Here is a 27,863-nt window from a genome sequence, read left to right on the forward strand (position 1 = left end):
GTAATTTTGCTGATTTGAATGCATGCAACTGGTCAATATTGATTACTTGCAGCATCAAATTGATTGGACTAGCTCATTAAGCCTTGAACTTCATCAATCATGAGAAAAGGTGGTCAATTGCAAGGTTTGCTTCCCTTTGACTCTCCTCTGAAGAGTGACAGCATGGGATCAACTCTCAAAAGATCTGAAAACAAAGATTGTTCAGTATCATGGTTAGGGGAAGGCTACAAAAAGCTATCTCAGAGGTTTAAACTGTCAGTTTCAACTGTAAGGATTGTAATCAGGAAATGGAAGGCCACAGACACAGTTGCTGTTAAACCCAGGTCTGGCAGGCCAAGAAAAATACAGGAGCGGCATACACGCAGGATTGTGAGAATAGTTACAGACAACCAAAGTGCTTTGGACTGATGAGACAAAAATTGAGTTATTTGGTCATAACAAAAAGCACTTTGCATGGTGGAAGAAGAACACTGCATTCAAAAAAAAAACACCTGCTACCTACTGTCAAATTTGGTGGAGGTTCCATCATGCTGTGGGAGAAGTACAATGTTCTGGAATGGTGGCAGTCCCCTGACTTGAATATCATCGAAGATCTATGGGATGATCTAAAGCAGGCTGTGCATGCTTGGCAGCCATCAAATGTGACTGAACTGAAAAGATTTTGTATATAGGAATAGTCAAAAATACCTCCATCCAGAATCCAGACACTCATCAAAGGCTGTTGGGGTGCCCAAATCTATGCACTTGTCTAATTTTGTTATGATGCATATTGCATATTTTCTGTTAATCCAATAAACTTAATGTCACTGCTGAAATACTATTGTTTCCATAAGGCATATTGTATTTTAAAAGGAAGTTGCAACTTTGAAAGCTTAGCAATGATAAACAAAAATCCAAAGAATTAAGAGGGGTTCCCAAACATTTTCAAATTACTGTATATATTATTTATGTGTAAAACATACACACATGCACCACCCACTGATGACCCCAGACACACACGCACACACCATTCATCTGAAGAACTGTTTGCTAGGTGTATTGCATCATCTCACAGGAAACCAAAACAGTAATTTACTGGGACTTTGTTCACTTACACCTATCAGGACTACCAAGTATTCCAATAATGTGACATATTCTAGACACAAACAATACTCTAAATAGGAAGGTGAGGAGAACAAACACAAACTAGAAAGAATACAAATACAAATGTCACTGCTTTTATCCTTGCAACATCAGGGGAGCTCCAACTGACAAGGAGCAAATCCTGTGCCTGGTTTTTAGATTTTGCACTTTGAGATGAATCGTCTTACAACAGCAACAGTGCAGCTTATCCTTCCCATGAAACGTTAACACCTTCTATATTACTTGAACAATGTGTGCAATTAGTTCGGTGGCATCAGTGGATGATGAATGTTTGTAAATTTTACACATAAGTAATCTCTCTATTATAAAAAAAAAAACAAAACTTGGGAAGAGACATGATCTTTTGAAGAGAGACAGGTTAGAAGAGAGAAGTACTCATAGTCCAGTTATGCAGATAACTTCAATACATTGATAATTTTATTTTTTTTTTACAATCAGCGATTGTGTCTTTGTTTATAAATATTCAACAAGCTACTTAACAGGTGAATTCCAGGAACAGTATGGGGGAATCTTGTAAAGCATAAGGGTGTGTGTTATTTCTGTTTTCAAAATGCTATTTCCGTTGTAAAGTTTATTTTCATTTTAGTTTTTGTGAATTTGTGTCAGTTTTTGTTGATTTCACAATCCATCTTTTTAATGCTCTCACTTTTTACCATCTGTATTTTTATTGTAAATTTCATTGTCTCACTTTTTATCTTAGTTTCATGTTCTCACTTTGTAATGTTAACTTCACCCTCTGGAGGAGTATTTTTAATTTTATGCCTGAATTTATATTACTAAATTCACACTCTCATTTTTTTGTTTATTTTACATGCTCTCTTTTTAATGTTAATTTCATATTCTAATTTTTTTATTCTTAATCTGAATCTGTCAGTATTTGTTCATTTTATGCTCTCATGTGTTAATGTTAATTTCAATTTTTTTTTTGCTTTTGTATTTTTGTCTTTAAAAACAACAGTTTTTCAGCATTCAAATGACTAAATAAACAGTTTATTCTTGACAAGTTTCAATTAGGTTTTATAACAAATCAAAGTACAGAAACTGAACTGCTTAAAATAGTAATTGACTTGCTGGTTAGTGCAGACAGAGACCGCATATCTGTTCTTGGTATACTAGACCTAAATATAGCATTTGACACGACAGACCATAGTATTCTAGTAAATCTCCAATGTTTGAATAGGAGGGCACAGTCATAAACTGGTTACAGTCTTATTTAGCAGGTAGAAAATTATTTGTTCACAGTGGTGATTATAGTTCAGTAATCTATGATATTGTTTATGATGTACCACAAGAATCTATTCTTAAACTACTGTTATTTTCAATCTTCATACACCCATTAGGCCAGTTGATCTCAAAAAAGAAAGTGAATGTTTCAATCTTCGTGCTCCCATTAGGTGAGCACAAGGTGGACTACCACATCCATTCAGATGACATGCAGCTTTATTTATCTATAGCACCTGAAACCCTGTGCTCTCTAAACTCAATGTCTGTCTTGTATTTCTGAATTGATGAGTAGTAATTTCCTTAAGATCCATCCATCCATCCATTATCCAACCCGCTATATCCTAACTACAGGTTCATGGGGGTCTGCTGGAGCCAATCCCAGCCAACACAGGGCACAAGGCATTAAACAAACCCCAGGCAGGGCACACACACACTAGGGACAATTTAGGATCACCAATACACCTAACCTGCATGTCTTTGGACTGTGGGAGGAAACTGGAGCACCCGGAGGAAACCCATGCAGACACGAGGAGAACATGCAAACTCCACACAGGGAGGACCCAGGAAGCAAACCAAGGTCTCCTTACTGCGAGGCAGCAGTGTTACCACTGCACCACCGTGCCATTTCCGTAAGATACATAAGGATAAACACTGAAATCTTATTTGTTAAGAGGGTATTAGAAATAAACTTGGTCCCATAACATTAAAAGTTAAGTCTGAAGTAATGAATTTAGGTGTAATCATGGATGATTGACCTAAACTTTAAATCACATATTAATTCTATTACTAAAACTTCATTTTTCCATTTCAGGAACATTTCAAAAGTTAAAAACAACATTGCAAAAGGCTGAGAAATTAATTCATGCTTTTGTTTTTAGTCAGCTAGACTACTGTAACACATTCCTAACTGGTCTACCTAAGAAAGTCATCAAAAGTTTATAGTTAGTTCAGAATGCAGCAACAAGAATCATGGCCAGAAAAAGAAAACTGGAGCACATCTCACCAGTTTCAGCATGATTTCTAAGGTTACCTGCAACCATCCATCCATCCATTGTCCACCACTTATCCGAAGTCGGATCGCGGGGGCAGTAGTCTAAGCAGGGAAGCCCAGACTTCCTTCTACCCGGCCACTTCCTCCAGCTCCTCTGGGGGGACCCTGAGGTGTTCCCAGGCCAGGCGGGAGATATAGTCCCTACAGCGTGTCCTGGGTCCACCCCTTGGCCTTCTCCCAGTGGGACATGCCTGGAACACCCCCCTACTGTAGGTAGGCGTCCAGGGGACATTCTGACCAGATGTCAGAACCACCTCAACTGACTCCTCTCAATGTGGAAGAGCAGCGACTCTACTCCAAGTCCTCACCCTATCTCTAAGGTAAAATACAGCCACCCTGCGGCGAAAACTCAAACTCAGGTTACCTGTGTCTTTTAGAATTGATTTTAAAATACTACTAAAGGTATTTAAAGCCAAAATAATCTTACTCCTTCCCATATTTTGGTGTGTCTATCTCCCTATATTCCAGATTGTAACCTTAGATATTCTAATAGTGGTCTGCTTATTATTTTAAGAGCCAAGCATTAAATAAAGTGGTGTGGCAGCCTTTTCTGTTATGCACCAAAAACATAGAATACTTTAAAAAAAAAAAAAAGAGAGATACGCCAGGCTAACATTTTGGTTCTTTTTAAAAATCTCCTAAAAACACACTTTTATAATTTGCCTTTTGTGTAGCTACATTTTAGTTCTATCCTTAGTAAACTAGGTATCCATAGAATTCTCATACTCTTCAATGAATCTACAATCATTATTAATCTTTACTTTTCTTTGTTTTCTTTTCTGGTTCTTCTTGTGGTGATATTCTGTGCCACCTCCTGATCAAAGTCCTGTGCAGCAGTCTGTGATGTTTGATTTAAAGTGGATACCCCAACTTGCCACAAGATCCACTGCATCAAATACTCTGAGACAAAGCCTTAAAAAATATTAAAGAACTGCTTATGAAATGTATGTTAATTAGAATGTCCAGTGGGGGCTGGATAGACTTTTGGCCTGGAGCCCCTACCAATTTTTTTTTATCGTGTCCACCCTGGTCACTTGACCTTATCATTGGACTCACATTTGGAGATTTAAGAAAAATATTTATTTAAGGACTAAATATCTCTTAATTGTTTATTTATTTTATGCGTGTGTGCATTATTTATTTTTGCATTCTTTTCTCTCATTATTGTTGTTAATTTTAATTAGTTTTTTTCATTCTTTTAAATGTTTCTTAGACATTTTGCACTTTGAGCTACTTCACAGTCATTTTCTAACCCGTTTAGTCCTTAATAGGGTCACAGGGATCTGCTGGAGCCTAACCCAGCCAGCAAAGGACGCAAGGCAGGAACAAACCCTGGATATAACGCCAGTCCATTGCAGGGCAAACACACATCAACACTAAAACCCCAACCACACAATAGGGCCAATTTAGGAAATTGCAATCCACTGAATTACATAGTTTATATGAAAATGTCCTATGGGAATATGTTATTGTTTTTGTAGAAGCTAGAAGCTACCATGTGGTTCACAAATTATACTTTTCTTTTAATATTGCTTTACATACTTCTGTCTTCTGATGTATTGTTGAGGTGCTGGTTTAGATATCATTAAATGTTTACTGTGTATTTCAGAATTTACAGTGCATCCAGAAAGTATTCACAGCGCATCACTTTTTCCACATTTTGTTATGTTACAGCCTTTTTCCAAAATGGATTAAATTCATTTTTTTCCTCAGAATTCAACACACAATGCCCCATAATGACAACATGAAAAAATTTTACTTGAGGTTTTTGCAAATTTATTAAAAATAAAAAAACTGAGAAATCACATATACATAAGTATTCAAAGCTTTTGCTCAATACTTTGTCGATGCACCTTTGGCAGCACAGCCTCAAGTCTCTATGATGCCACAAGCTTGGCACACCTGTTCTTGGCCAGTTTCGCCCATTCCTCTTTGCAGCACCTCTCAAGCTCCATCAGGTTGGATGGGAAGCGTCGGTGCACAGCCATTTTAAAATCTGTCCAGAGGTGTTCAATCAGATTCAATTCTGGGTTCTGGCTGGGCCACTCAAGGACATTCAAAGAGTTGTCCTGACGCCACTCCTTTGATATCTTGGCTGTGTGCTTAGGGTCGTTGTCCTGCTCAAAGATGAACCGTCGCCCCAGTCTGAGGTCAAGAGCGCTCTGGAGCAGGTTTTCATCCAGGATGTCTCTGTACATTGCTGCAGTCATCTTTCCCTTTATCCTGACTAGTCTCCCAGTTCCTGCCACTGAAAAACATCCCCACAACATGATGCTGCCACCACCATGCTTCACTGTAGGGATGGTATTAGCCTGGTGATGAGCGGTGCCTGGTTTCCTCCAAACGTGACGCCTGGCATTCACACTAAAGAGTTCAATCTCTGTCTTATCAGACCAGGGAATTTTGTTTCTCATGGTCTGAGAGTCCTTCAGGTGCCTTTTGGCAAACTCCAGGCGGGCTGCCATGTGCCTTTTACTAAGGAGTGGCTTCCGTCTGGCCACTCTACCATACAGGCCTGATTGGTGGATTGCTGCAGAGATGGATGTCCTTCTGGAATGTTCTCCTCTCTCCACAGAGGACCTCTGGAGCTCTGACAGAGTGACCATCGGGTTCTTGGTCACCTCCCTGACTAAGGCCCTTCTCCCCCGATCGCTCAGTTTAGATGGCCAGCCAGCTCTAGGAAGAATCCTGGTGGTTTCGAACTTCTTCCACTTACGGATGATGGAGGCCTCTGTGCTCATTGGGACCTTCAAAGAAGCAGAAATTTTTCTGTAACCTTCCCCAGATTTGTGCCTCGAGACAATCCTGTCTCGGCGGTCTACAGACAATTCCTTTGATTTCATGCTTGGTTTGTGCTCTGACATGAACTGTCAACTGTAGGTCCTTATATAGACAGGTGTGTGCCTTTCCACATCATGTCCAATCAACTGAATTTACCACAGGTGGACTCCAATTAAGCTGCAGAAACATCTCAAGGATGATCAGGGGAAACAGGATGCACCTGAGCTCAATTTTGAGCTTCAAGGCAAAGGCTGTGAATACTTATGTACATGTGCTTTCTCCATTTTTTATTTTTAATAAATTTGCAAAAATCTCAAGTAAACTTTTTTCACGTTGTCATTATGGGGTGTTGTGTGTAGAATTCTGAGGAAAAAAATGAATTTAATCCATTTTGGAAAAAGGCTGTAACATAACAAAATGTGGAAAAAGTGATGCGCTGTGAATACTTTCCGGATGCACTGTATATGGATTGTATGTCCAAGTATTTTATGAAAGAAAACAATAGGACAGTAGACATGTTTAACAGCAAGTCATTATTTGTGATATGTGGCTTAACTTCTGATCAAATGCAATGCCTCGGTTTCTTTTGGCAAAGGGGAGAATTTAGAGCAGGAGAGACTGTGGCTTTTGGCATTTGGCCAGTGTATTTTCCTAGTGAATTTCGTAACACTCCACACTTTATACAGTTATGTTTTGTAACTTCTTATTGCTTTATCCCACAAATTTCTCCCCTTTAAAACCCCCTTTTGAAAACTGAATTTATTGAACTTTGATCAAATCACTATTACATTTTGAATTGGTATGAAGTATTTTTACTATCTACTTAATAAATCAACTCAAAATTCCAATCGGTGTTAAAGTGAATTTATTTATTAATAAATAAATCTTAATGATATGACCTTTAAATTATGGATCCATAGAAAACAAATATAATGCCACAATTTAAAACTCACACAAATAGCTGCCTGTAATAGTAACAATACCAGGAAGAAATAAATGAGAATAAAAAATATAGAATAAAACAATTTAATTTAAATACAGTAAGAGTAAATTGAAAATGAAAATTAAGATGGACATTACAACATCATAAACCTTTCAATAAAATGGAAGTCATTATGGATCCTTTATGGTTTCACATTATTTTAAAGCATTTTACATGCTATCACAATCAAACTATAAAGAAGATGCAAACTGTCTGCACATTTACATGGCTTAACTGTGTAACAGAAAGAACTTTACAATTAAAATACACGTAGGAACACAAAGAGTGGATCTCTGATCTCAATGAAGATTTTTGTTCTCTTTTCTCCAGAGAATGTGTTTCTCCCTTACAACAGTCTTTGGATTTTATTTTGCCCACCTTTTGTTAATTCTTTCTCAAGATTATAAAATTTTATAAAATGTGTCATTGTTTCTTATTTAACTCTCCATCTTCCTCTTCATTCCTTCTTATTAGGTTCTGTGAGTTTCTTTACCCATTCGTCATGTTGTTTTGCACAAATTTGGTAACCCTTTTTAGTGTAAAATCTGGAAAAGTAGCACAAACATAGGTGGAAAGTGTTAAAATATTCTTTTCTGAAAAACAGAATAAGAGTTATAATGAAAAAAACTAAATAGAATGAAAGTAATCTTTACCTCTAAAATATACGACTTAATTAATCTGCTTATGAAGCCTCATTCAGAAAAAGAAGTTTAAGTGAGAGTGTGCGTTCTTTTACAGAGTAGGTCCCATCACTTTAACTGAGAAGACCCATTGAAAAGATTTGCGCTGCCTTTTAGTGCTCCAGCTAAGAGTCCAACACCAGCAGCTGAACATTTAAAATGCACACAGCCTTTATATAGACTTGCTGAGGCATCGCTTAAAGATCAAGGGGAAACTTTATTGAACTACACTCTCAACACACTCCCCAAAAGTGACCTGTATAGCCTGTTAACAGTCATTTGGTTAATTTTATCTATCATAAGGCTGCTTTTAACCATAATTTTTATATTTGCCATGGATATGAACTGTTCAATGAAGACTAAACTGACTCTGAATCTGCTTTATTAGTTTCTGCTTTCAGCAGAGCAAATGCATATTCTGCCTTTTTGATTAGATCCTTACAAAACTCTTTTTACCATCTCAATATGACTAATTTATTTATCTTATTTTGTTTTCTATTTTATTATTGCTGGTTTCTTAAAGCACCTTGTGATACTATTTGTTGGAAACAGATGCTGTATGATATTAAAATTGATTAACTGAACACATAATCTAAAGTTATGATGAACTGTCTTGAGACCACCAAGTCTATTTGGTTTGATTGAAATGTGTTGTCGTTGACCAAGTAGATAATGTTTTACAGTGTATTTGACAAGGCCGTCAGTTCAGTTCGGTCCAATAACACATTATGCCACCAGACCAAGTATTTAACTGCTTGTTTAACATCAATATAGTATATAAATATTGATCTGTTTTATTCTGTAAATGTTTCATATTCATCCAAAATAATAATCTACTGTATTAAATAGGCCTATGCTATATTATCCATTTGCCCTTTCCCGCATTTTTAAACTTGTTTATTTCAGTTTAGGGCGGAGAGGCTATACTGTATATTGCCCATGAATGTGTCCTCCTCAGTCGTTTCTCAATGTCAATGTTTTGCAGATTATCATATTGCTTTCTTCTCATGGTTTGCTCAAGGCAAACACCTTCATCTCTTTATCAGATTCCAGAGATTTTACTTCCAAACATTTTACAAGTTTTTCATGGGATGCATCCCACAATGCTGTTTTCAAGCAATAGATCCTTTAGTTTGTATTTTGCAATCTAGGCGTTTGGAATCTTACAATGTAATCCATTTTAATATACAGAATATTCAGAATAAGAATTTAAAATATATAATGATTACTTTACAATATTGCTCACCATTTATTTCTTGTTTGGTGATTTATTAATGACCAAAAATCACTAAGAAGTCTTAAAGTCTCCAATAATAATATCAACAATTCCCCTATTTTGCATATCTAAAAAATTGTGTTTTGTAATGTACAATAATTAAAATAAATTGCAGGGCAGTAATATTTCAGTTCCAATATACTTACGTGACTCCAGCTAGAGGACATTGCTTATTTGTTACTTCAAAACGTTCAATGATATTTTTAGGCAGTTGTTTAGTGGTGAATTTAAAGCAGCACTGTTGAGGAGTGTTTACTGATTGAGCTGGAAAAAAGCAGGGAAAAGGTTTGATTACTTTATGTGTGTATTAATAATAAATACTGTGCTAATTAGTAAATACTTACATACTTTATAGTTTATAAAGATAATATAATATCATATTAAGTAAATGTTTTGGATATGCATTCCCTTGCACAATGTACAAAACTAACAGTACATTGTGCATTTGTGAGAGACAATAAATTAGACTTTCAGTATTATTTATTATAATTATGCTACAGAAATTAAATTAAATGGTAAAATAAATACGGAGAGTTCATTAAAAAGTAATAACAATAATGGAACATGTTAATAATTGCAATTCTTTTGCTTAAGTTTCCATGTCAACAATTAATTATTGCTGTATTCGCTTATTGATCCATTAGCATAAGGAGAAGTCTAATAAGATGCTTTGCAATAAGGAATGACAATACAGAAATGAATAGAAGATCTGCATTCTTCATTCCTCCTTTCATAATAACACCTGTCACAGTGTGTGTTTATACTAAAAGATAAAAGAGGCAAATAAAGTACACAACGTTTGAAAGTTAGCTTAATTCTTCTAAAACATACATTGTACAAGAGCTCAAGTATGGAGCACATGCATTAGCCTCATGATGATAAAACATTTTAAAGCAAACTCAGACAAACTTACTTGCTTTGACTTCCAGCACCATGTAGAACAGCACAATAACAATGGTGAACACAAAGATTTTCATTTCAGAATCTGTAAAGTGAGGAGAATGTTACTGACAGTGCTAGTTATGTTCTGTCTCCAGTGGAAGCACAGCCAGTATTTAAAAACACGAGAGGGAAATTCCACATTTTGCTTAATGAATGTTCTTGGAAGAAGACTTTTAAGGAATGGTATCACTCTGAGAGGAAGTAGAGAGGGAAAGTTACAAACTTCCTTCATACTCACAGCTCTGATATATTTGATCTAAACAATCTTACCTGAAATGTGCATAGATACTATTTTTTAGTTGTTATTAAACAAATGACAGATGATGGTTAAGGGTTGGTGATATCTATAAATCTTTAAGACAAAGCTAAAAGTATGCCACATTAATTACTGTAGTTGTCAAGGGAATAAACAAATGAAATCATTATTTTGTGTGAGTCATTCATCTCCACCTATCATGGCAGTGTAGTAGTTAGTGCTGCTGCTTCTAGGAATTGGGGTCAAATTCTGTCTTGGTTGCAATCTGGACAGAATTTACATGTTGCAATGTCTATGCAGCTCTTTTGTTTTTTTTTATTCTCATTGTTTTCAGGTTTTTTGGCTTAACTATCATATCCCAAATATAATTGTTGAGTTTGGCGATTATAAACTGGTCTGGCATTAATGTGACCTGTGACTGACTAGCACCTAGTCCAGAATGGATCGTGATTTGTGGTGGATGCTACTAGGACAGACTGTGGGTTCTTTTAGCCCTGTCTTTGACTATAAGGGTTTGAGGACAGATGGAAAAACAACAGACCTCCAATTTCTTGAATTCAATTTTTTTAAAAATGAAATTTTAAAACTGATGGGCTGGCATGATATAAGATAGAGGTAGGGCCTTAGGCTTATGCCAAAAGACAATATCATTGACCAGCAGCTATTCATTTCTTATATTGTTGATGGACATCAGATTGCCAATGATTTAAACCACATGATTGAACCCATCATAAATTCCTCACTTACTCTGGGCACATGTGGCCTTAGCAGAAAAATACAAATCTGATTATATTTTCCCTTATAAAACGGGGTCAGTGTGGTGGATGCACCATTTTATGCACTCTCTGTGTTTTTACTGATAATGAAGAAGCCATATGCAGAATATTATTAAGAGAATACAGGACAGCCAGAATGTTTCATAATGCTGGTTATTGTAGGTCTTTTCAAAGCAAGAGTGTAGCATTTGGTCTTGATTCATGAATGAAGTCAAAACAACAACGAGACTAATGGGATAAAATCCTGCTTGGATTGTTCTTTGATCATGACTGTCTTTCTATTCACTGTATGTGGCAAATACCACTTTATGTATTTGCTGACTCTAGCAATCTCTGCTTAGAGTTAAAGATATGAGATTTTCTAAATGTATACCTGTTGAAAAGTGTGTTGCAGTATCATGGTGTTATGGGATACAAAATCTGTAAATTTTGTTCTGTATTTTTGTTATATTTTGCTCAAAACAACAACAGATGACCTACATTCAGGACAAATCAAAGCATATCCTCTTCCTAGTTGTACCTCACTTTTAAAACAGCTGTTCCATAAAGAAAGGAAGACATGCTGGTGCCTAAGACTATTAATTAGTTTATAACATGGGCATCTGGGAAAAAAGTAGCTAAATTATTTTACAGCCTGAGAAAGGAAGAAATGCCAATACGTCAGGCAACATCAAAAAAGTTTTATTGTTTGGGAAAACGGACATTGAATTTATTCATTATATTGGCAGACAGCCAATTAGAATATCTAACAATCTTGCAAAACCTCCCGGTAGAATTTTATAATAAATATGCTTTGTCTGAGGAGCAATATAGGAGGGAGGAAGAAGAAGGGATGAAGACATCAGGAGAAGGGAACAGAACGACGTCAGAAGTGGGCGCTGACAACATGCGGCCATTTCCATCTGATTATCAGAAAAGCATCTTATGAACAACTACAAGTATTAGATCACAAGCCGCCTGTGACATTCATCCTTGTCATCTTTACTTTTTCATTAGCTTTTTCTAAACACTATATATATCCAGACTTTACTATCAGTCCTATTATCTATTATTCTTTATTCTACTGATATTATTATTCCTGTAATAAATACCACGCTGCTTTCAACTTTCTATTCTTTGTCTTAATGTCTAGAGTGATTGAAGTAATAAGGTAGATTTCTTTGAACACCTGGTGCAGCCGGAGATTTGCCATATGCTTTGTGCTGCGAGGTTTATTAAGGGCTGAGGGTGAGAGCTCCACCCAAAAGTAGGGAACAGTACATAAAGTAAGTAAATGGCCTATAGTCAAGGATGCTGAGCGTTTGTGTGTTTAAATGTATTCTTGGAGACCAAAAGTTTATTTAGGTCTGAGATTACTTTAAAACATTGTATGTTCTTCGTGCCGATAATCTCTTGAAGTGTTGAAAGAGTGACAGACTGTGTTAATCCTAAGGCACTTGTGTGGTTTAAAGGGCTAGAGGTTAACCAGCTGTGTGTTTGTTATTCATTGGGCACTGAGTTTCTCTGTGTATGAGTATATAGATAGATACTTCATTAATCCCAAGGGGAAATTCACATAATCCAGCAGCAGTATACTGATACAAAAAAAACAAACAAACAAAAAAAAAAAAATTAAATTAAAGAGTAATAAAAATGCATGTATAAACTGAAAATAACTTTGAATAATGTTCGCGTTTACCCCCCCTGGGTGGAGATGAAGAGTCGCATGGTGTGGGGGAGGAACGATCTCCTCAGTCTGTCAGTGGAGCAGGACTGTCACTGAAGCTACTCCTCTGCCTGGAGATGACACTGTTCAGTGGATGCAGTGCATTCTCCATGATTGACAGGATCTTGCTTAGTGCCCATCGCTGTGCCACAGATGTTAAACTGTCCAGCTTCATTTCTACAATAGAGCCTGCCTTCCTAACAAGTTTGTCCAGGTGTGAGGCGTCCTTCATCTTTATGCTAAGTATGTGTGTGTTAATCTTAAGGTGTAACAGTAGATCAACCTGGTAACGAATCTGATAAGTACACTTACCCCTAGGTAAAGGGTAAGTAGAGGGGAATATGATAATACACATGGTATCTTTCAACTTGCTCTGGGTTTAACAGCTTATCCAGTCTACTTGGAATAAGCAAACCATCAGTAAGATGAATTTGGGGAGTGTGTGGTGCTCCCCATCACTGCCTCAAAAGAATTTGATATGGACCATCACAACCATAATGGGTACTATTTCATTTTAATCAAGGCTATAATTGATCATCTTCTGTTCTGTAAATTTGACGTTTGGAAGAAGTTGAAGGCTGATGTATGTCGCTTAGCAAGAAAAATGTTTACTTTGATTTATAAGTAAAGCAAACATTTATTTGCATAAATAATATGAAATGGCTATGGTACTTTGTGCCGGTCTATATTTTTGTCAATCTTTGCTTTTCTATAGTAAACAAGGTTGTATGGCAAAAAGCAATGATGATACACCTTTTTAATTAAAAGAGTAATAATATTGTCAATGGTGATTTCTAAGTGGATTATTGACAAACCTGAGAATTCTACACATCACCCAACTCTATTATTCCTCATCGTAGGCTGTACATGAGAGGGAATCACACTAGATAGTAGCATTGGGCAAGGCAAAGGCCCATCCAGGGGCAGTAAGTCCTGAATAAAGAAGTTAGTGTCAGAGGCTGACAAGAGACAAAGTGAACTCTTGACAGGATTGACTCTTCTGTACATTACAAACAGACTGTCTTGCTTTTTAAATTAGGAAGTTGTATTGTAGAGTGCAAAGACAAGCGTTTAGGATGGCAACAGGACTGCTCACTGTAGAACTATACTTAGGGACTCCAGAAACAGTTCTGAGCATTACCCAGAATTTAAATGCTACCTGAGGTTTTTAAATATAATCTCTCAGAAACCCAGGGAATCAAGTATCAAAGGTGGGACACACTGCAATGGAAGGAGAAATAACCAAACTACAAAATAGAGAGACAGCAGAAGGAACTTGGCAAAGTACATTAATGTGATGTTGGGAAATGAAAATGTGATACCCCCTCAACCTGGACAGACTGTGTAAAACCTTTGACTGTATAGTAGAAATTAGATTTGTTTTATCAATTTCTTTTGACAATATTCTGTGTTCAAATCTCCATTGCAAATTACTGTCGAAATTCTATTAATCAGTTTTTGACAAAATTTCAATTGAAGGAAACTGAAGTAAAATGTAATAACAAACTTTACTGGAAGTTGCAGGAAATTCTGCTTTAGTTTTGCTATAGCTTCACAAACTTCTGTTTTCTCATGGTTGTTTTTTTATTAGAACGTGCTTATCTATATGCAATTCAAACATTAAATATTTTTCTGTGAATTACTATTTTTACTTGGTAGTATCTCCAAGCATCTTACACAAGAATCAATAAGATGGGTAACGTTTAAAATTGATCGCTTTGTTTACAAGGACTGTATGCATTTTTTTCTAAAGCAATATTAGAGATGCATGGTATTTTTGAGCTGCACATGACCATGATCTTTTTTTTTAAAGAACTTAATAATAAATTACAATTTACTCAATGAATAACTCATGTGAGGGTGGCGCAGTGGTAGCACTGCTGCCTTGCAGTTAGGAAACCCGGGTTCGCTTCCCGGGTCCTCCCTGCGTGGAGTTTGCATGTTCTCCCGTGTCTGTGTGGGTTTCCTCTGGGTGCTCCGGTTTCCTCCCACAGTCCAAAGACATGCAGGTTTGGTGCATTGGAGATTCTAAATTGTGCTTTGTGTGTGTGCCCTGTGGTGGGCTGGTGCCCTGCCCTGGGGTTTGCTTCCTGCCTTGCCCCCTGTGTTGGCTGGGATTGGCTCCGTGACCCTCTAGTTAGGTTATAGCGAGTTAGATAATGGATGGATAACTCATGTGATGATTTTGCCACATACGAATATAATTTAAACTAACAGTTAAATTCCATCCATCCATCCAAACCCCAGGCAGGGCGCCAGCCCTCTGCAGCAGTTAAATTCCATTTCAGATAATTTGTATGCTGTATAAAGTTCCTGATCAAGTTTGAAGAGGGTACGAAATATGAATAATTTATTATCCTCACATTTCAGCAGTCGTGATGGTTTTCTGGCCTGTAGAAAAGACAACCAACAGATAGACACAAGGTCCAATTGTTCTTCTTTTGTACAAGAATTCTTTTATATGAAAAATATTCCTTTTGTAGAGAGGGTGTTCCGTGCTATCTGTATGCTCTTCAATTATATACTTTTATGATAAAAAGATACTTGTAAAACTCTATTTATCATATATAGATTTTATCTTTCATTTTTTCTTTTTCCCTTGATTTTCATTGACAACTACTGGCTTCAAAGACACAGAGAGCAGTTAAGGTGATGCCAGAAATCTACATTAAATTGTTCTGATATTGTACTGTCTGGGATGATAATAGTAAATAAGGGTTATAGCAGTAAACAAGAATAAAGATCCAATTAACATTCTTGGTTAATCACAGGATCAGAATGCAAAAACATATGTCAGTATGGTGTGCTGGCCAAAGAATGCTGACAAATATGGGCAATTAATGTACAGGAATTGAATTTAATGGATTCTTATACCAGCAACACATGCTTTGCAAGTTATTAGTTCTTTGTTTTGTGCCTTGTGTTAAAAGCTGTAAATTTCCTTTGCATTTGTGGGCTGTAAATATTGCACAAATGAGCCCACGGTTTTCTATGCTAATAAAAAAGAAGATGAAACCAAAAGCCATAAAGCTATCAAAATACAATATCAGATGTAATTAAAGTATACACAGACACAGTGAGAACATATGTCTTTAGGCTGCTCTGATTTTATAGGGTGAATATTTTGTGTGCCAGTGATGCTTTCCTTTGAGGTGAGAGAGCTCAGGGTGAGGAGTGTTTAGTCAGTCCAAAGATCCACAAATAAGGTGAATTGTCAGTGCTAAATTGGCTGTGATGTGTATGTGTGATCATCCAGTAGTCACACCCCTGAAATCCACCCCTACCTGCAAAAAGCACCCAGAAGACCCAAAGCAGGCCTCCTGCATTCTGCAAAAAATGAAAGAAAGGAGAAAACATTAAAAGTAGGCAGACAAGCTACCTCCCAACTGTTCCCCCGTCACCTACCTCTGCCTGCAGTTTTCATTGAAATCTCCTAAAAGAAAAAAAACATAACTGTAGATAAACCAAAACCCAAAAGTAAACCGCAGAGGAAGGCTTGTAACACCATGAGGGACATGACCCACCACTGCCACAACATATGTAAAAGGTGAAAAATCCTCATAATTACAATGAATTAAAAGAGTACAAAGCACAAATAAACACCCAGCATTGAACAGAATAGATCTGTTAGCAAAAATGAGTGGGCACTGAAAGCAATGATTTTAGAGATAACCGAACCAGACATGCTGCAGATTCAGACCAGCACATTATATACACAGCAAGGCACAGATGATGTGAAGAAATTCAGAGGTACAGTGAGAAAAAATCAGTTTTAATTAAGTTATCCACAGTATCTAATGTTTCTGAGAAATCAAAAGTAACATGAGTATTTCCGATGGTAAGTTTCAACAGGTTAAAACAGAGCAATGTGATGCTGGCTTCTCTTGGTTTCCATAAGGATGGGAGATATAGTCATACTATGCTCTGCAAAGATGGACCTAAAGTCCTGACAGAAACAAATCCTGGAGCCTTTAGCGATAACTGGGCACAAAAACAAACCATAAATGTCACCATGTCTTCTTCACTGAAAGACAAAAAATCAAGTCTTGACATCCAATTGAACTAAACAAGTAAAAAGTCCCCAGTGACATCTTCCCCTTTCAGTAGCATGTCCGTCCATCCCTTCTGGTCTTTACTTCCAGGTCTAATCTCCTTTTCCTCCCCAACCGGGAACTCTATCTGCCTGTTATGAGCCTCCCTTCCGGGTAAGAAGGCATCCCCTCTTCTGGCAGGGATGCTCATCTAGCCCATGTGGCATCTACATCTGAATAACTTTAAATAATAGCATTGTGTCATTTTATCATGTTTAGTGTTCTCATTTGTCCTTGTGCACTTGCAGTACTTTGTGTCTTGCAACTTTAAAGAAGAGCAATTTGTCACTTTGCAATGTTTTCTCTGTAACATTTCATATGTTGTGTGCCTTAATAATTAAATATAAGAATATATAGTGTTAAAAGTGTTTTAAAAAAATTAGCTAATGTCAATAAAGTGTTTAGCATGTTTCTCTTTGGTTATATATTGTCTTGCTACTAAATATTTGTTTCCATCTTTATATACTGTAAGTAGTATTGTTTGGGATACAGCGCTTCTTCATGCTTCATGAAAACTGCATGCCTTTCATAAAGCAAATTATTTTACTTCGAGTCCTGTTAATTGTTAGATTGGTTTTCATATTCTTTTTTCAATAACTGGGCTGGGTTTCCAGAAAACTCCATAGCATTAATAATGACATTAACTCATACTTAAATGCATATGTTGCAAAAAAGTTGGTTCCCAAAACTCTTCGTAACTAAAGTAGTATATTAAAGTTGTTTGTTAAAGTTGTTCATCTGGCCCAACTCATATGTTAATCCTGAATTCCTGCACTAACTGGCTACCTCCTGCAGTACCTAATAAACAAACATTGGCCGTCAATCAGAGCTTCACAAAGCAACTACATACTGCAACAAATAGCTGGAAAAGCTAAAGGCACTGCAAAAAGAAAAAAAGAACCAAAAACAGGAAATAAAAAGCACTTCTATAAGTTAAATATATATGTACATATATATGTACATGTAGAGTAATACACTAATGCATTCCCTTAGTGGGAACCAATCAATGCCTTCTGACAAATATAAAAGAACAAATCCCAGTTTAATCAAGTATTATAAAAAAGACAATGAGGCTTTATTTCCTTTATGAAAAATGCAAGAATCCTTGTCCTGAACCGGAGACACCAACTGGGATGCCAACTTAAAAATATCTGTCCCTCTATCCTTTCTGGATCCATTTCTGATCTTTTACTGTCTGCACCTATTCCCCCAACACTAGATAGTCTTGTTGACCACTAAATCTCAGCCCTTCATTCAGCATTAGATAAAACAGCTCCTTTAAAACATTAGGTCTCCTTTAAACGTTCAGCTCCTTGGTATAACTCAGAATTGCGATCTATGAAAGCAGCTGGCCGACGCCTTGAGAGAATGTCACATAAGACTGGCCTCACCATGCACATCCAGGCTTTCTCTGACTACCAAAGAGCTTACAGAGAAGCACTAACTGCTGCTAAGAACACCCACTATGGCAGAATAATAGAAAGTGGCCACGATAACCCAAGGGTTTTGTTTTCTGTAGTTAATAAACTACTTGAACCCACATCTGGCCCAACTACCTCCTCTACTGAAGTCTGCGAGGAATTCCTATACTTTTTACGTAACAAAATTAAAGATGTAAATTAAACCAACATAAATATATCATCTGTTTATATCTCTCCCTGTTTTCCCACTCCATCCTGCTCCTTCTCTAAGTTTTCGCCAGTCACATCTGCATTTGTTAATAACCTGCTTTGTAAAATGAGGCCAACTAATAAACTACTAAACTAAATCCTGCCTTCATGCCATAATCCCGACTGCTACAACAATAATAAACTCATCCCTTAACACTGGCTCTGTGCCACTTATTTTTAAAATGGCTTCTGTAACCCCAATGTTAAAAAAGTCTGGTCTTGATGCTGACAGACTTAACAATTTCCGTCCTATTTCCCACTTACCTTTCCTGTCAAAAGCTCTTGAGTGTGTTGTAGCCTCCCAGCTCACCAATTACTTAACCACTAATAACTTGATGGAACCCTTTCAATCTGGTTTCAGGGCGCGGCACAGCTGTGAAACTGCTCTGCTATGGGTGACCAATGATTTGCTTATGGCAGCAGACTCTGGACAAACCAGCATATTAATTCTTTTAGACCTCAGTGCAGCATCTGACACTGTCAGACATGACATTCTACTGTCCAGAATGGAGAACATGCTGGGTATCTCTGACACTACCCTCCAGTGGTTCAAGTCTTATATGACTGATAAGCAAGAGTTTGTTAGTCTTGGCAACAGCAGATCCAGCTCGGCGCCAGTCACATAAGGAGTTCCTCAGGGCTCTGTCCTCGGCCCTCTTCTCTTCTGTATTTATATGCTTCCCCTTGGCCATATTATTTGTAGCTATGGACTGGGCTATCATCTTTATGCAGAAGATACTCAACTCTACTTCAATGTTAAAAGTGGAACTTCATCAGAGCTTTCTCAGCTCACAACCTGCCTTAGTGAAATTAAAACCTGAATGGGACTAAAATGCAACTTAATAAAATGAGCTCCTTCCCAGTCAATCTTGGCGGTGATCTCATCAGACCTGCCTCTAAGAATCTTGGTGTTATTTTTGATTCCTCCCTCTCTTATTCCGCCCACATAAATCACATTAAGAAACTTTCTTACTTTCACAGCCGTAGCATATCCCGAATTCGCTCCTTCCTCTCCTTTTCTAATGCTGTGAAACATGTCCATTCTTTTATCACATCCCGCATAGATTATTGTAACTCGCTGCTGGCAGGTGCCCCTTCTAATCTTATATCACAGCTCCAGCTTATTCAAAACTCAGCTGCAAGAGCCCTTACGCGAACCAGCAGCAGCGAGCACATCAAACTCAATCTAATATAAAATCCTACTAATAACCTACAAAGCCTTAAATAACCTCATGCCAAACTACATCAGTGACCTTCTCCATCACTATGTGCCTGCCTGCCCACTAAGGTCCTCTGATTCTGGCAATCTTGTTGTGCCCCACACTAATCTACACTCCATGGGTGACAGGGCCTTCAGCTGTATAGCGCTCAGACTCTGGAATTACCTACCAAAATTAATTAAATCAGCTGACTCCATGAATTCTTTTAAAAAACAACTCAAAACTCATCTGTTCAGGAAGGCTTTTAGCTCTACTTGACTTTATTACCCTTCTCTCAGTTTACCTCTCTGTCAAGATGCTCATGTAACCTGTATGTGTGTGCTAATCATAACCATCAGTTATGTTGTCTGTTAGGCTTTTCTCTGAATTTACTGTCTTAATCTTCTTTATTTATTTATTTGGTTTGTACAATGCTATATACTGCATACCCTGCCGTTCTCTCTTATATTCTGTAAGTGCCTTGAGCATAGGAAAGGCTCTATATAAATAAAATGTATTATTAACTTCATCCACACGCAGCTGACTTGTGTGGGGTAATGCAGTGGTACAAGCACAATTAAACCCACTCAATCACCTAAGTGATGGTGCAGTATTGGAGACATACAGGTTGCTAAGAGCCAAATTAATGGCACTTCTATAGCTGGTGAAGGAAGACCTGTCCAGACTCACCCATCATGCTGAGATATATTGCCAGTAGACTGTTGGAGATGCTTAAGCCAGTTGTGTGCATGGCAATAAATAGGGTCACCAGGCTTCTTCTTTGAAGTGGTGCTTATAAGTTACTTTGTGTTTCACATAATGGCCAACATGCTGCTGTTAGATAGATAGATAGATAGATAGATAGATAGATAGATAGATAGATAGATAGATAGATAGATAGATAGATAGATAGATAGATAGATAGATAGATAGATAGATAGATAGATAGATAGATAAAGATAACGCCTAAGATGCATGCTGGTTCAGTAAACTACTGGTTGGTCTAACTGAGTTAAAAAGTGATAGAATATTGTTGTGGTCTGCATCATTGCCCCCACTCTGTGTTTTTCTCTATTCACAGACAAGTAGTTCTCCTCCATCCACTCCTTTAATCCAGAGACACAAATAATGAAGGACAGCATTAGAGAAACAGCATTTGTTCTAAAAGAAATGTGCAGTTAGCTATCGCCAGCATATGAGTGAAAAATAATGCTATTTTTTCTAATGATAGCTCCCAATGAAAGTGAAGTAAATTAGAGTGAAAACAGTAAAGGTCAGTGTACTGAGCATTGTGGGACTCCATGTTTATTTTCTGAATATAACATAAACTATTATTTTACTTTGCAGTTATTATTTTGTGGTTCTACTGTATTAACAAAAGCATAATGGAATGAGGCACTTTGCAAAATATAAAGACACAATATCACAAACAACTAAAACATGAATAAATTAGGAGATTATGACAGTGTGGAAACATTTAATAGTTTTGCATTTTCAATTCCTCTTTTTACAGTGACAACTAATGAAATATATACTATACTAAGGCCAAAAAAATGTAATATATAAACACACTAGCTCAATCTTTGCTGACTATAGAAAATAATGGCTGACAGTTGCAAACTTTGTACTTGCAGTTCTGCAGTATTTCCTTTAACCAATATTCCCTGAAAACTTAAATGAGTGGAAATGAGGTTCTCTGGTACTAGTTTTTAAGAATGAAATGAAATGTGCAATTCAATATTTAAATATTTCTTGTTGCGGAAATGTTAATCATTTACTCAGATGTTCATATCTACAAGGGAATGATAAAAACTGAATGGAGTAGCTAAGTTATCAGAAGAATAAATTTCTTAATTAATGTATTTGTGGGAATCATGCAGTGTAATATGGATGATTCAATAAATTCCACAGATCACTATAGTTAACTCAAAAGTTTGAGAGTAATGTACAGGTTTAAGGTAAGGAAGACAAGTTTTTTATGTAACGGAAATGGTAAATAAATACTTTGGATTTTACTAAAGGAGCAGCAATGAATTGGATGCCAGAGTGCTTGACATCATTAATGAAACAGCAGTCCAGCACATTCAGGCATACATCCACACTCATACAGTGTGCCCAGTTAATCTAATATTTGACTTCTGAAGAAAATAAACATGTTTCTAGAACACAGTTGGTACTAGAGGGAATATGTGCTCGTGTTTGAAGTAAGACAAGAAACAAGAGGTTGAAATCCACTGTCACTGCTTTACAATGAACTGAATCGTTCTGAAAGAGATACTGAAATGTCAATACTTTTCAAACAAGTAAATATTTAAGATATTAACAAAAAACTAGTTTATTTTATATGCTTTGTGCTGAAATATTTGATCATAAAAATCAGTTTTTAGGGCCAGTATTTTTTTTCCGTTTGCCTTTAATATAATATCTTCTGCATTACTTTTATTAAAAACAATCTAATTCATTGCTGTTTGTATCATGCTTTAATCATACATCATATTATTTTCTTTATTTTTCATTGTCAGCTTTATTTAATTATTTTAATTGGAGATGATGAAAGAACATTGGGCGGCTGTGGTGAAGGATATGGATCAGTAATCAAACGGCCCTAACTTTATTACTGCTGTGGTAGTTGTACTCTTAAATGAGGCACCCAATTCAGATTATTTTAAAGATTAATATTTTAGCTTCATTCTATAGACTTTGTTAAGAATGCAAATGCTTTTTCAGTATAACTTTAAGATAATTTTCAAATATTTTCTTCTTGTCAAAATCCAAATTACAGATGTGCAAGAAGTTGTGGGTACTATATTTTGCTATTAACACCTCTGCCACAAACGGTTTCAGACATTTTCAGTAGCAGACTGCACTACCTTGTAAAACCACTAGGTGGAGCAATGAGAGTTTGAAACTGGGTGCGTAGAATTTGAGCTGCTACAAAAAGACGTTATTGAATCCTCACCAAGGCTACACTGCTTAGATTTTTATTGATTTCAATCTGTTATTATATTGTAGCTTGTGATTGTAATCTGCATTTTTCTCTTCTCTTCTTTCTCTCTCTTGAGAACCTGTTACGGGTTCCAAAGGTTTCATCTTTTTACTGTCGTCCTTTGATTCCTTTTATACTGTAGAGTTCGGTTGATTTTTGGGGTAGCATATATAATCCTTGTTTTTTTAATTGCTAAGGTAGTCTTGACATGTTTATCATAATAAAATTGTGATTATAAAAAAAATCTAAATTACTATTCTGCTTATGTGTAAGAAAGCATGGGGCATAGAAGAGTATCTCTTCCATAATTTAAAATACAATATCTACTTGGGTTTCACTTATATACCTCCATTGTACTAGGGAGTTGGAAAATCTTACTCAGATCTCCATATAGGGCTGTGCAAGGAGGCTCCATACGAGAGAAGTAGAAACAGGTGGGTCACGGATGTAAGCATAAGGGATGTGGTGCGCACTGTTCAGGCACATTAACCCAGAGTTGGAGGTGTTCAACTGTTTTCATGACCATGTGGAGCTGGGTGGTGATAGGCAGAGATGAGGAGAGAGAGAACAGTATTAACAGTGAGAGACTTAATAATTATTAAAAAAAAAAAAAAAATCAAGTATTCTCTAAGGACAAAGAGTTTCAAATGATGTTTTGCCTCCCAGGTGCACAGGTAGGAGAATTCTCAAGAAGAATTTATAGGTTCCTGAACAGAGCAGGGTGTTAGATACAGTTGCCTTAGTCCATATTGGAACAAATGATGTACATAAGGGCGTGCTACCAGTTCTGTAATTTAAGTTTAAAGAGTAAGCTTCAAAGCTGAGGAGTAGCTCTGCTCATGTCACACTCCACTCCAGGTAAGTGATAGGAGATTGGAAGGTTTAATGCATAATACAAATCTTGATGATGAACAGAGTGGAATAGGTTTGTGGCACATTGGAGCTCCTTCTGGAAAAGATGGGATCAGTCAAGCTATGACAGGTTACATTTGAACTGGAGGTTCACCAATGTAAAGGAGAGGTACATAAGTATGTTGGACAAGAATTGTTTAAAATATGGAATGTGGGACAGGGAGTTTAAGACAGGTCAGATTTATAACTTAACAAAGAGGGATACATATTAGTATAAGTAAAAATATAAAAAGTAATTTGGAAACTTTATAAATGGCTGAGCACAGGAACAGGAGTTTTTGGATGCAATCAGTGACTGTTTTTAACACAGTATGTTAAAACAACAGCGACAGGGAATGCCTGTCTAGATTTAGCATTTTGTAATAAGCAGGACAGAATTCGGGGAGTTGATGTGTCTGAACCATTAGGAACCAGTAACCATTACATAACACATTTGTATAAGCCAATGGAAATTATGCTTAAGCTTTATAACACACTAGTGAGGCTTTACCTGGGGTACAGTATTCAGTTTTGGTCTCCTTATTACTAAAAAGACATAGCAGTGCTAGAGAAAGTCCAAAGAAGAGCAAGAAGGTTGATTCCACGAGTGAAAGTTTTGAACTCTGGGTAAAGAGTAAAGGAGTCAAACGTTTTCAGTTCAGGAACAAAGAGAAAGTTATATGATTGAAGCATTTAAAATTATGAAAGGATCAGTAAGGTGGATCTTGGTTATTAATTCTTTAACAAGATCATGGGGACAGGTGGAAACTTGTTAAATTTAGACTTTGCACAAATGTTACATTTTTTTTCTTTATGACAAAAATGACAGACACATGAAATAAACTGCCAAGTAGTATAGTTAAATGTTATTTTAGAAAATCTAAGCAAATAGAATGGGCAACCTTTGTTGGGCTAAATGGCCTGATCTCATCATAATTGTTCAATTATTTAGATTTTCAAAATTATGCTTGTTCCATTTGCTGTAATGCAAAATAAGGTGTCACCAATAAAATAACATAAATGAATATTTCCTGACCTGCTTAATCCAGTCTATGGTAACTGGTGGGGCACAGAGCCTATCCTGAAAGCATCAAGTGCAAGTCAGGAACCAGCAAGGAACAAGGGAACCAGTCTATCACAGTTCGTAATCACATACATTCCCACAAGACCAATTTAAAGCACCCAATTATGAAATTAATCCAATTTAGTTTTTTTGGGGGTAATTGGGCACAGCCAATGGACAGTATCAGACACAAGGCAGAAAATCATTGGCAAGTACTGTTACATCTTACTAGTTAAGTTAAAGCAGATGTCTTTATGGATTTAGGAAGAAAACCAAATGTAGGTAAGGGGAGAACACACAAATGTAACATATACAATGATTGGGTATGGGATTTAGATCAAAGATAGAATTGATATCTGCAGGTTTTGTGAAGATAGATTTGATATCTGCAGGTTTCAGATTTCCAGGATGTCATTCCAGGACAGTCATTCACTGTTCAAAGGTGAAAAAAATCTGTCACTACAAAGGTAATACAATTTTAAAAACTTGTTATTAAAGCATGTGAGACAGAGCAACATTGTGCATGCCATTTCTGTTTTATGATGTAAGAGGCTAACTTTGGAGCAGATTGGTTGAAAGTCAATGCTTGTCCTGGAAAGACAACCTTCATGTTATTATAAGAACAATAAGGAAAATGTAAGTTAAAAATCACATTATTGAATTGAAACCACAGTCTTTTGGTCAAATTAACTTAGATTATAAAGATGTTACTCCTGTTTTCCTCCCACAGTATTTTAGATAATTACGCTAAATTTGCTTAATCATAGGAACATACAGTACATGAATATACCTGTGATGCAGTTGTGTCCTACTCAGGACTAGTTTGTGCCATTGTGCTGCTGGGATAAGCTGGAGCCCCAATAACCTTTGTGTTTTTTGTTGTTGTTTCCAGTTTCCTCCTTTGTAATGTGGCACCACAGGATTATCATTTGTAATGCTCGGTTTGTGAGAATTGTGCCATTACATGGCATCTGGAAGCATTGCTTTGTTGACTATTACAAAGCATGTGCATGTATATCTGAATATTGGAATTTCATAGTTCTCTACATGCACATGTGACTGCTATCAAATTAATGTATGTTTTACATTTATTGTTTATAGTTTTAGTAATCAGAAGTGGAGTAAAATTAACATCATTAAAATTTTAATATGTGTGGCCCAGTATGGATTAGCAGGTCTGGTTAAATTCTGCATGCTACTAAAAGCATTTTGCCAGCTAGATTTATATTTTAACAATTCTGTAGCAGTTGATCATTTCAGAATATGCAACTTGGCACCAACATACAGCAGTTTTGGTGGCTGCTTAAATTATACTGTATATCTCCGGCTATAAATTGAACAGTGTATTCTAGCATCCTAATATTTAAAATGGCATAAATTCAGATTGCAGAGAAATGTTGATGTACCATGGTTATAAAGGGGTAGTACCTACATTGTGTTGCATTTTCATCGATCCCAAATTAGATTGTCTCTAAGAGATATCCAAATTAGTATAAGCTTTTTTACTTCAGTTTATTCCCACTTTAATCTGTGACGAACAAACATGCTTTATGGAGTGAATTCCAGCACTTCTGGGATAAGGTTTGACTGTGACTCTGAAACAGAAGCCAATTTCTTGAAAAATCAATACAAAATGATGACTAATTTATATGGCACACAGGTAGCACGATGGACATGTGCAACACTAATCAGTTCCAGCACTATCTATCTATCTATCTATCTATCTATCTATCTATCTATCTATCTATCTATCTATCTATCTATCTATCTATCTATCTATCTATCTATCTATCTATCTATCTTAAAGAGAAAAGCCAAGCAAAATGCCACCTTATATTGGCTAACTAAAAAGATTACAATATGCAAGCTTTCAAGGCAACTCAGGACCCTCCTTCAGGCCAATTTGTAATCTTTTTAGTTAGCCAATATAAGGTGGCATTTTGCTTGGCTTTTCCATTATTAATGGCTAACACAGTACAACACCTTAGTACTATATCTATCTTAAACATAATCTTATGACTGTCACTTTATTTAGGAAGAGATATGACATATTCTGCAGAAAAAAAGTGTCCTCTTTCCAAAGTACGCAAACTATTATCTTATTATACATCAAGTTTCATTTCCTTCAGCTAGGTTTGCGTTGTCGTTAGATGAAAGGCTAATATTTAACCATTACTGGAAACTTACTTACGAGGATTAAACTTTTTCTATTTACAGTAGTTCAATGTATATTGCTTAATGACAGAACAAAATTAAAGAATTATGTGCGCAGCATGTTTTGAAACCAACTGCAAATAACCATTAAGCAGTAGCATCTTCTAAACTCTTAATTATCAACCATTGAAGACATTACATTTTTATTGTTTTTAAAAATTAAATAAAGGATGTTTTACAAAATATTATACTTAATATTTGTCATCTTTCACAAAAATAGATAATTTGTTTCACTGCTATTGGATGTAGCATGCTTTCTTTTGTTTGAGGTTTGGTTGTAATCTCAAAATGCTAAAAGTTTTTTCATTATCCATAGCCCGGAGATTACATTTAAACTACTGTACAAGATTAATTAATTTGGCACTGACCAGATTGCAGAAGGTCATCTCGCTGTTTCATTGTTGGCTTTCTTCATTCTTTAACCAGAAGCAGGAAGTACAGGGGTGTAAGATATGTGGTGTAATCTTTAAGATAAATTTGGGTCTGTAGAAATTTTGTCGCTTTTAAAATATGAGGACATTTTCATAGGGTGTGCTAAATTGCTTGTTCCGTTTTAATTTTTGGACTGGATTAGCTATTTACTGTTCTACCTCTGCTTTAAAATCCTCCCAATATCACTTCTTAGTGACCCCGCTAACAAAAAGCTGCCTCTGGCATCAAGTATCACCCATTAAATATAGTGGCATGCAATAATTTCCAAAAATAAAATAAAGTAAAACAAGAGTGCCACCATAGGTGTGGAAAAATATAGTAATGAAGGTGGTACTTTTACCACTGGAGATGTCCGATTTCGAAGCAGCAGAAGAGACAGACTATCTGAGTGTTCATCCTGAAGCCTTTGAGGCAAGGAGTATAGGCAGCTCTTTCAGTGTGGTGTGATTTTAAATCATGTGAATGTGACTTTACCTGTAAAATGATGGAAGAATGGCAGAT

The 27,863-nt window shown here is 36.4% G+C and overlaps 1 protein-coding gene across 1 annotated transcript; it reads right to left on the bottom strand.

Annotated features, from left to right (window-relative positions):
* Window positions 1–7,053: 7,053 nt before the first annotated feature.
* On the bottom strand, window positions 7,054–27,337 carry LOC120535003 (C-C motif chemokine 3-like). The gene is made up of 5 exons (XM_039762510.1): window positions 27,299–27,337; window positions 16,222–16,249; window positions 10,051–10,122; window positions 9,284–9,401; window positions 7,054–7,726 (listed from the first exon to the last, which is right to left on the bottom strand). The coding sequence occupies exons 1-5, from the start codon at window positions 27,314–27,316 to the stop codon at window positions 7,639–7,641; spliced, it is 324 nt and encodes a 107-aa protein (XP_039618444.1). The 5' UTR covers window positions 27,317–27,337; the 3' UTR covers window positions 7,054–7,638.
* Window positions 27,338–27,863: the final 526 nt, after the last annotated feature.

The sequence above is a fragment of the Polypterus senegalus genome, chromosome 9 (genome assembly GCF_016835505.1).
Source record: "Polypterus senegalus isolate Bchr_013 chromosome 9, ASM1683550v1, whole genome shotgun sequence".
In the NCBI taxonomy this organism is placed as follows: Eukaryota; Metazoa; Chordata; class Cladistia; order Polypteriformes; family Polypteridae; genus Polypterus; species Polypterus senegalus.

Coding starts and splice junctions, on each gene's coding strand:
- LOC120535003 (XM_039762510.1), bottom strand. Junction 10,123..16,221: donor AATGAAAACTGCAGGCAGAG/GTAGGTGACGGG, acceptor CTCACTTTACAG/ATTCTGAAATGAAAATCTTT. Junction 9,402..10,050: donor GGTGCTGGAAGTCAAAGCAA/GTAAGTTTGTCT, acceptor GCTTTTTTCCAG/CTCAATCAGTAAACACTCCT.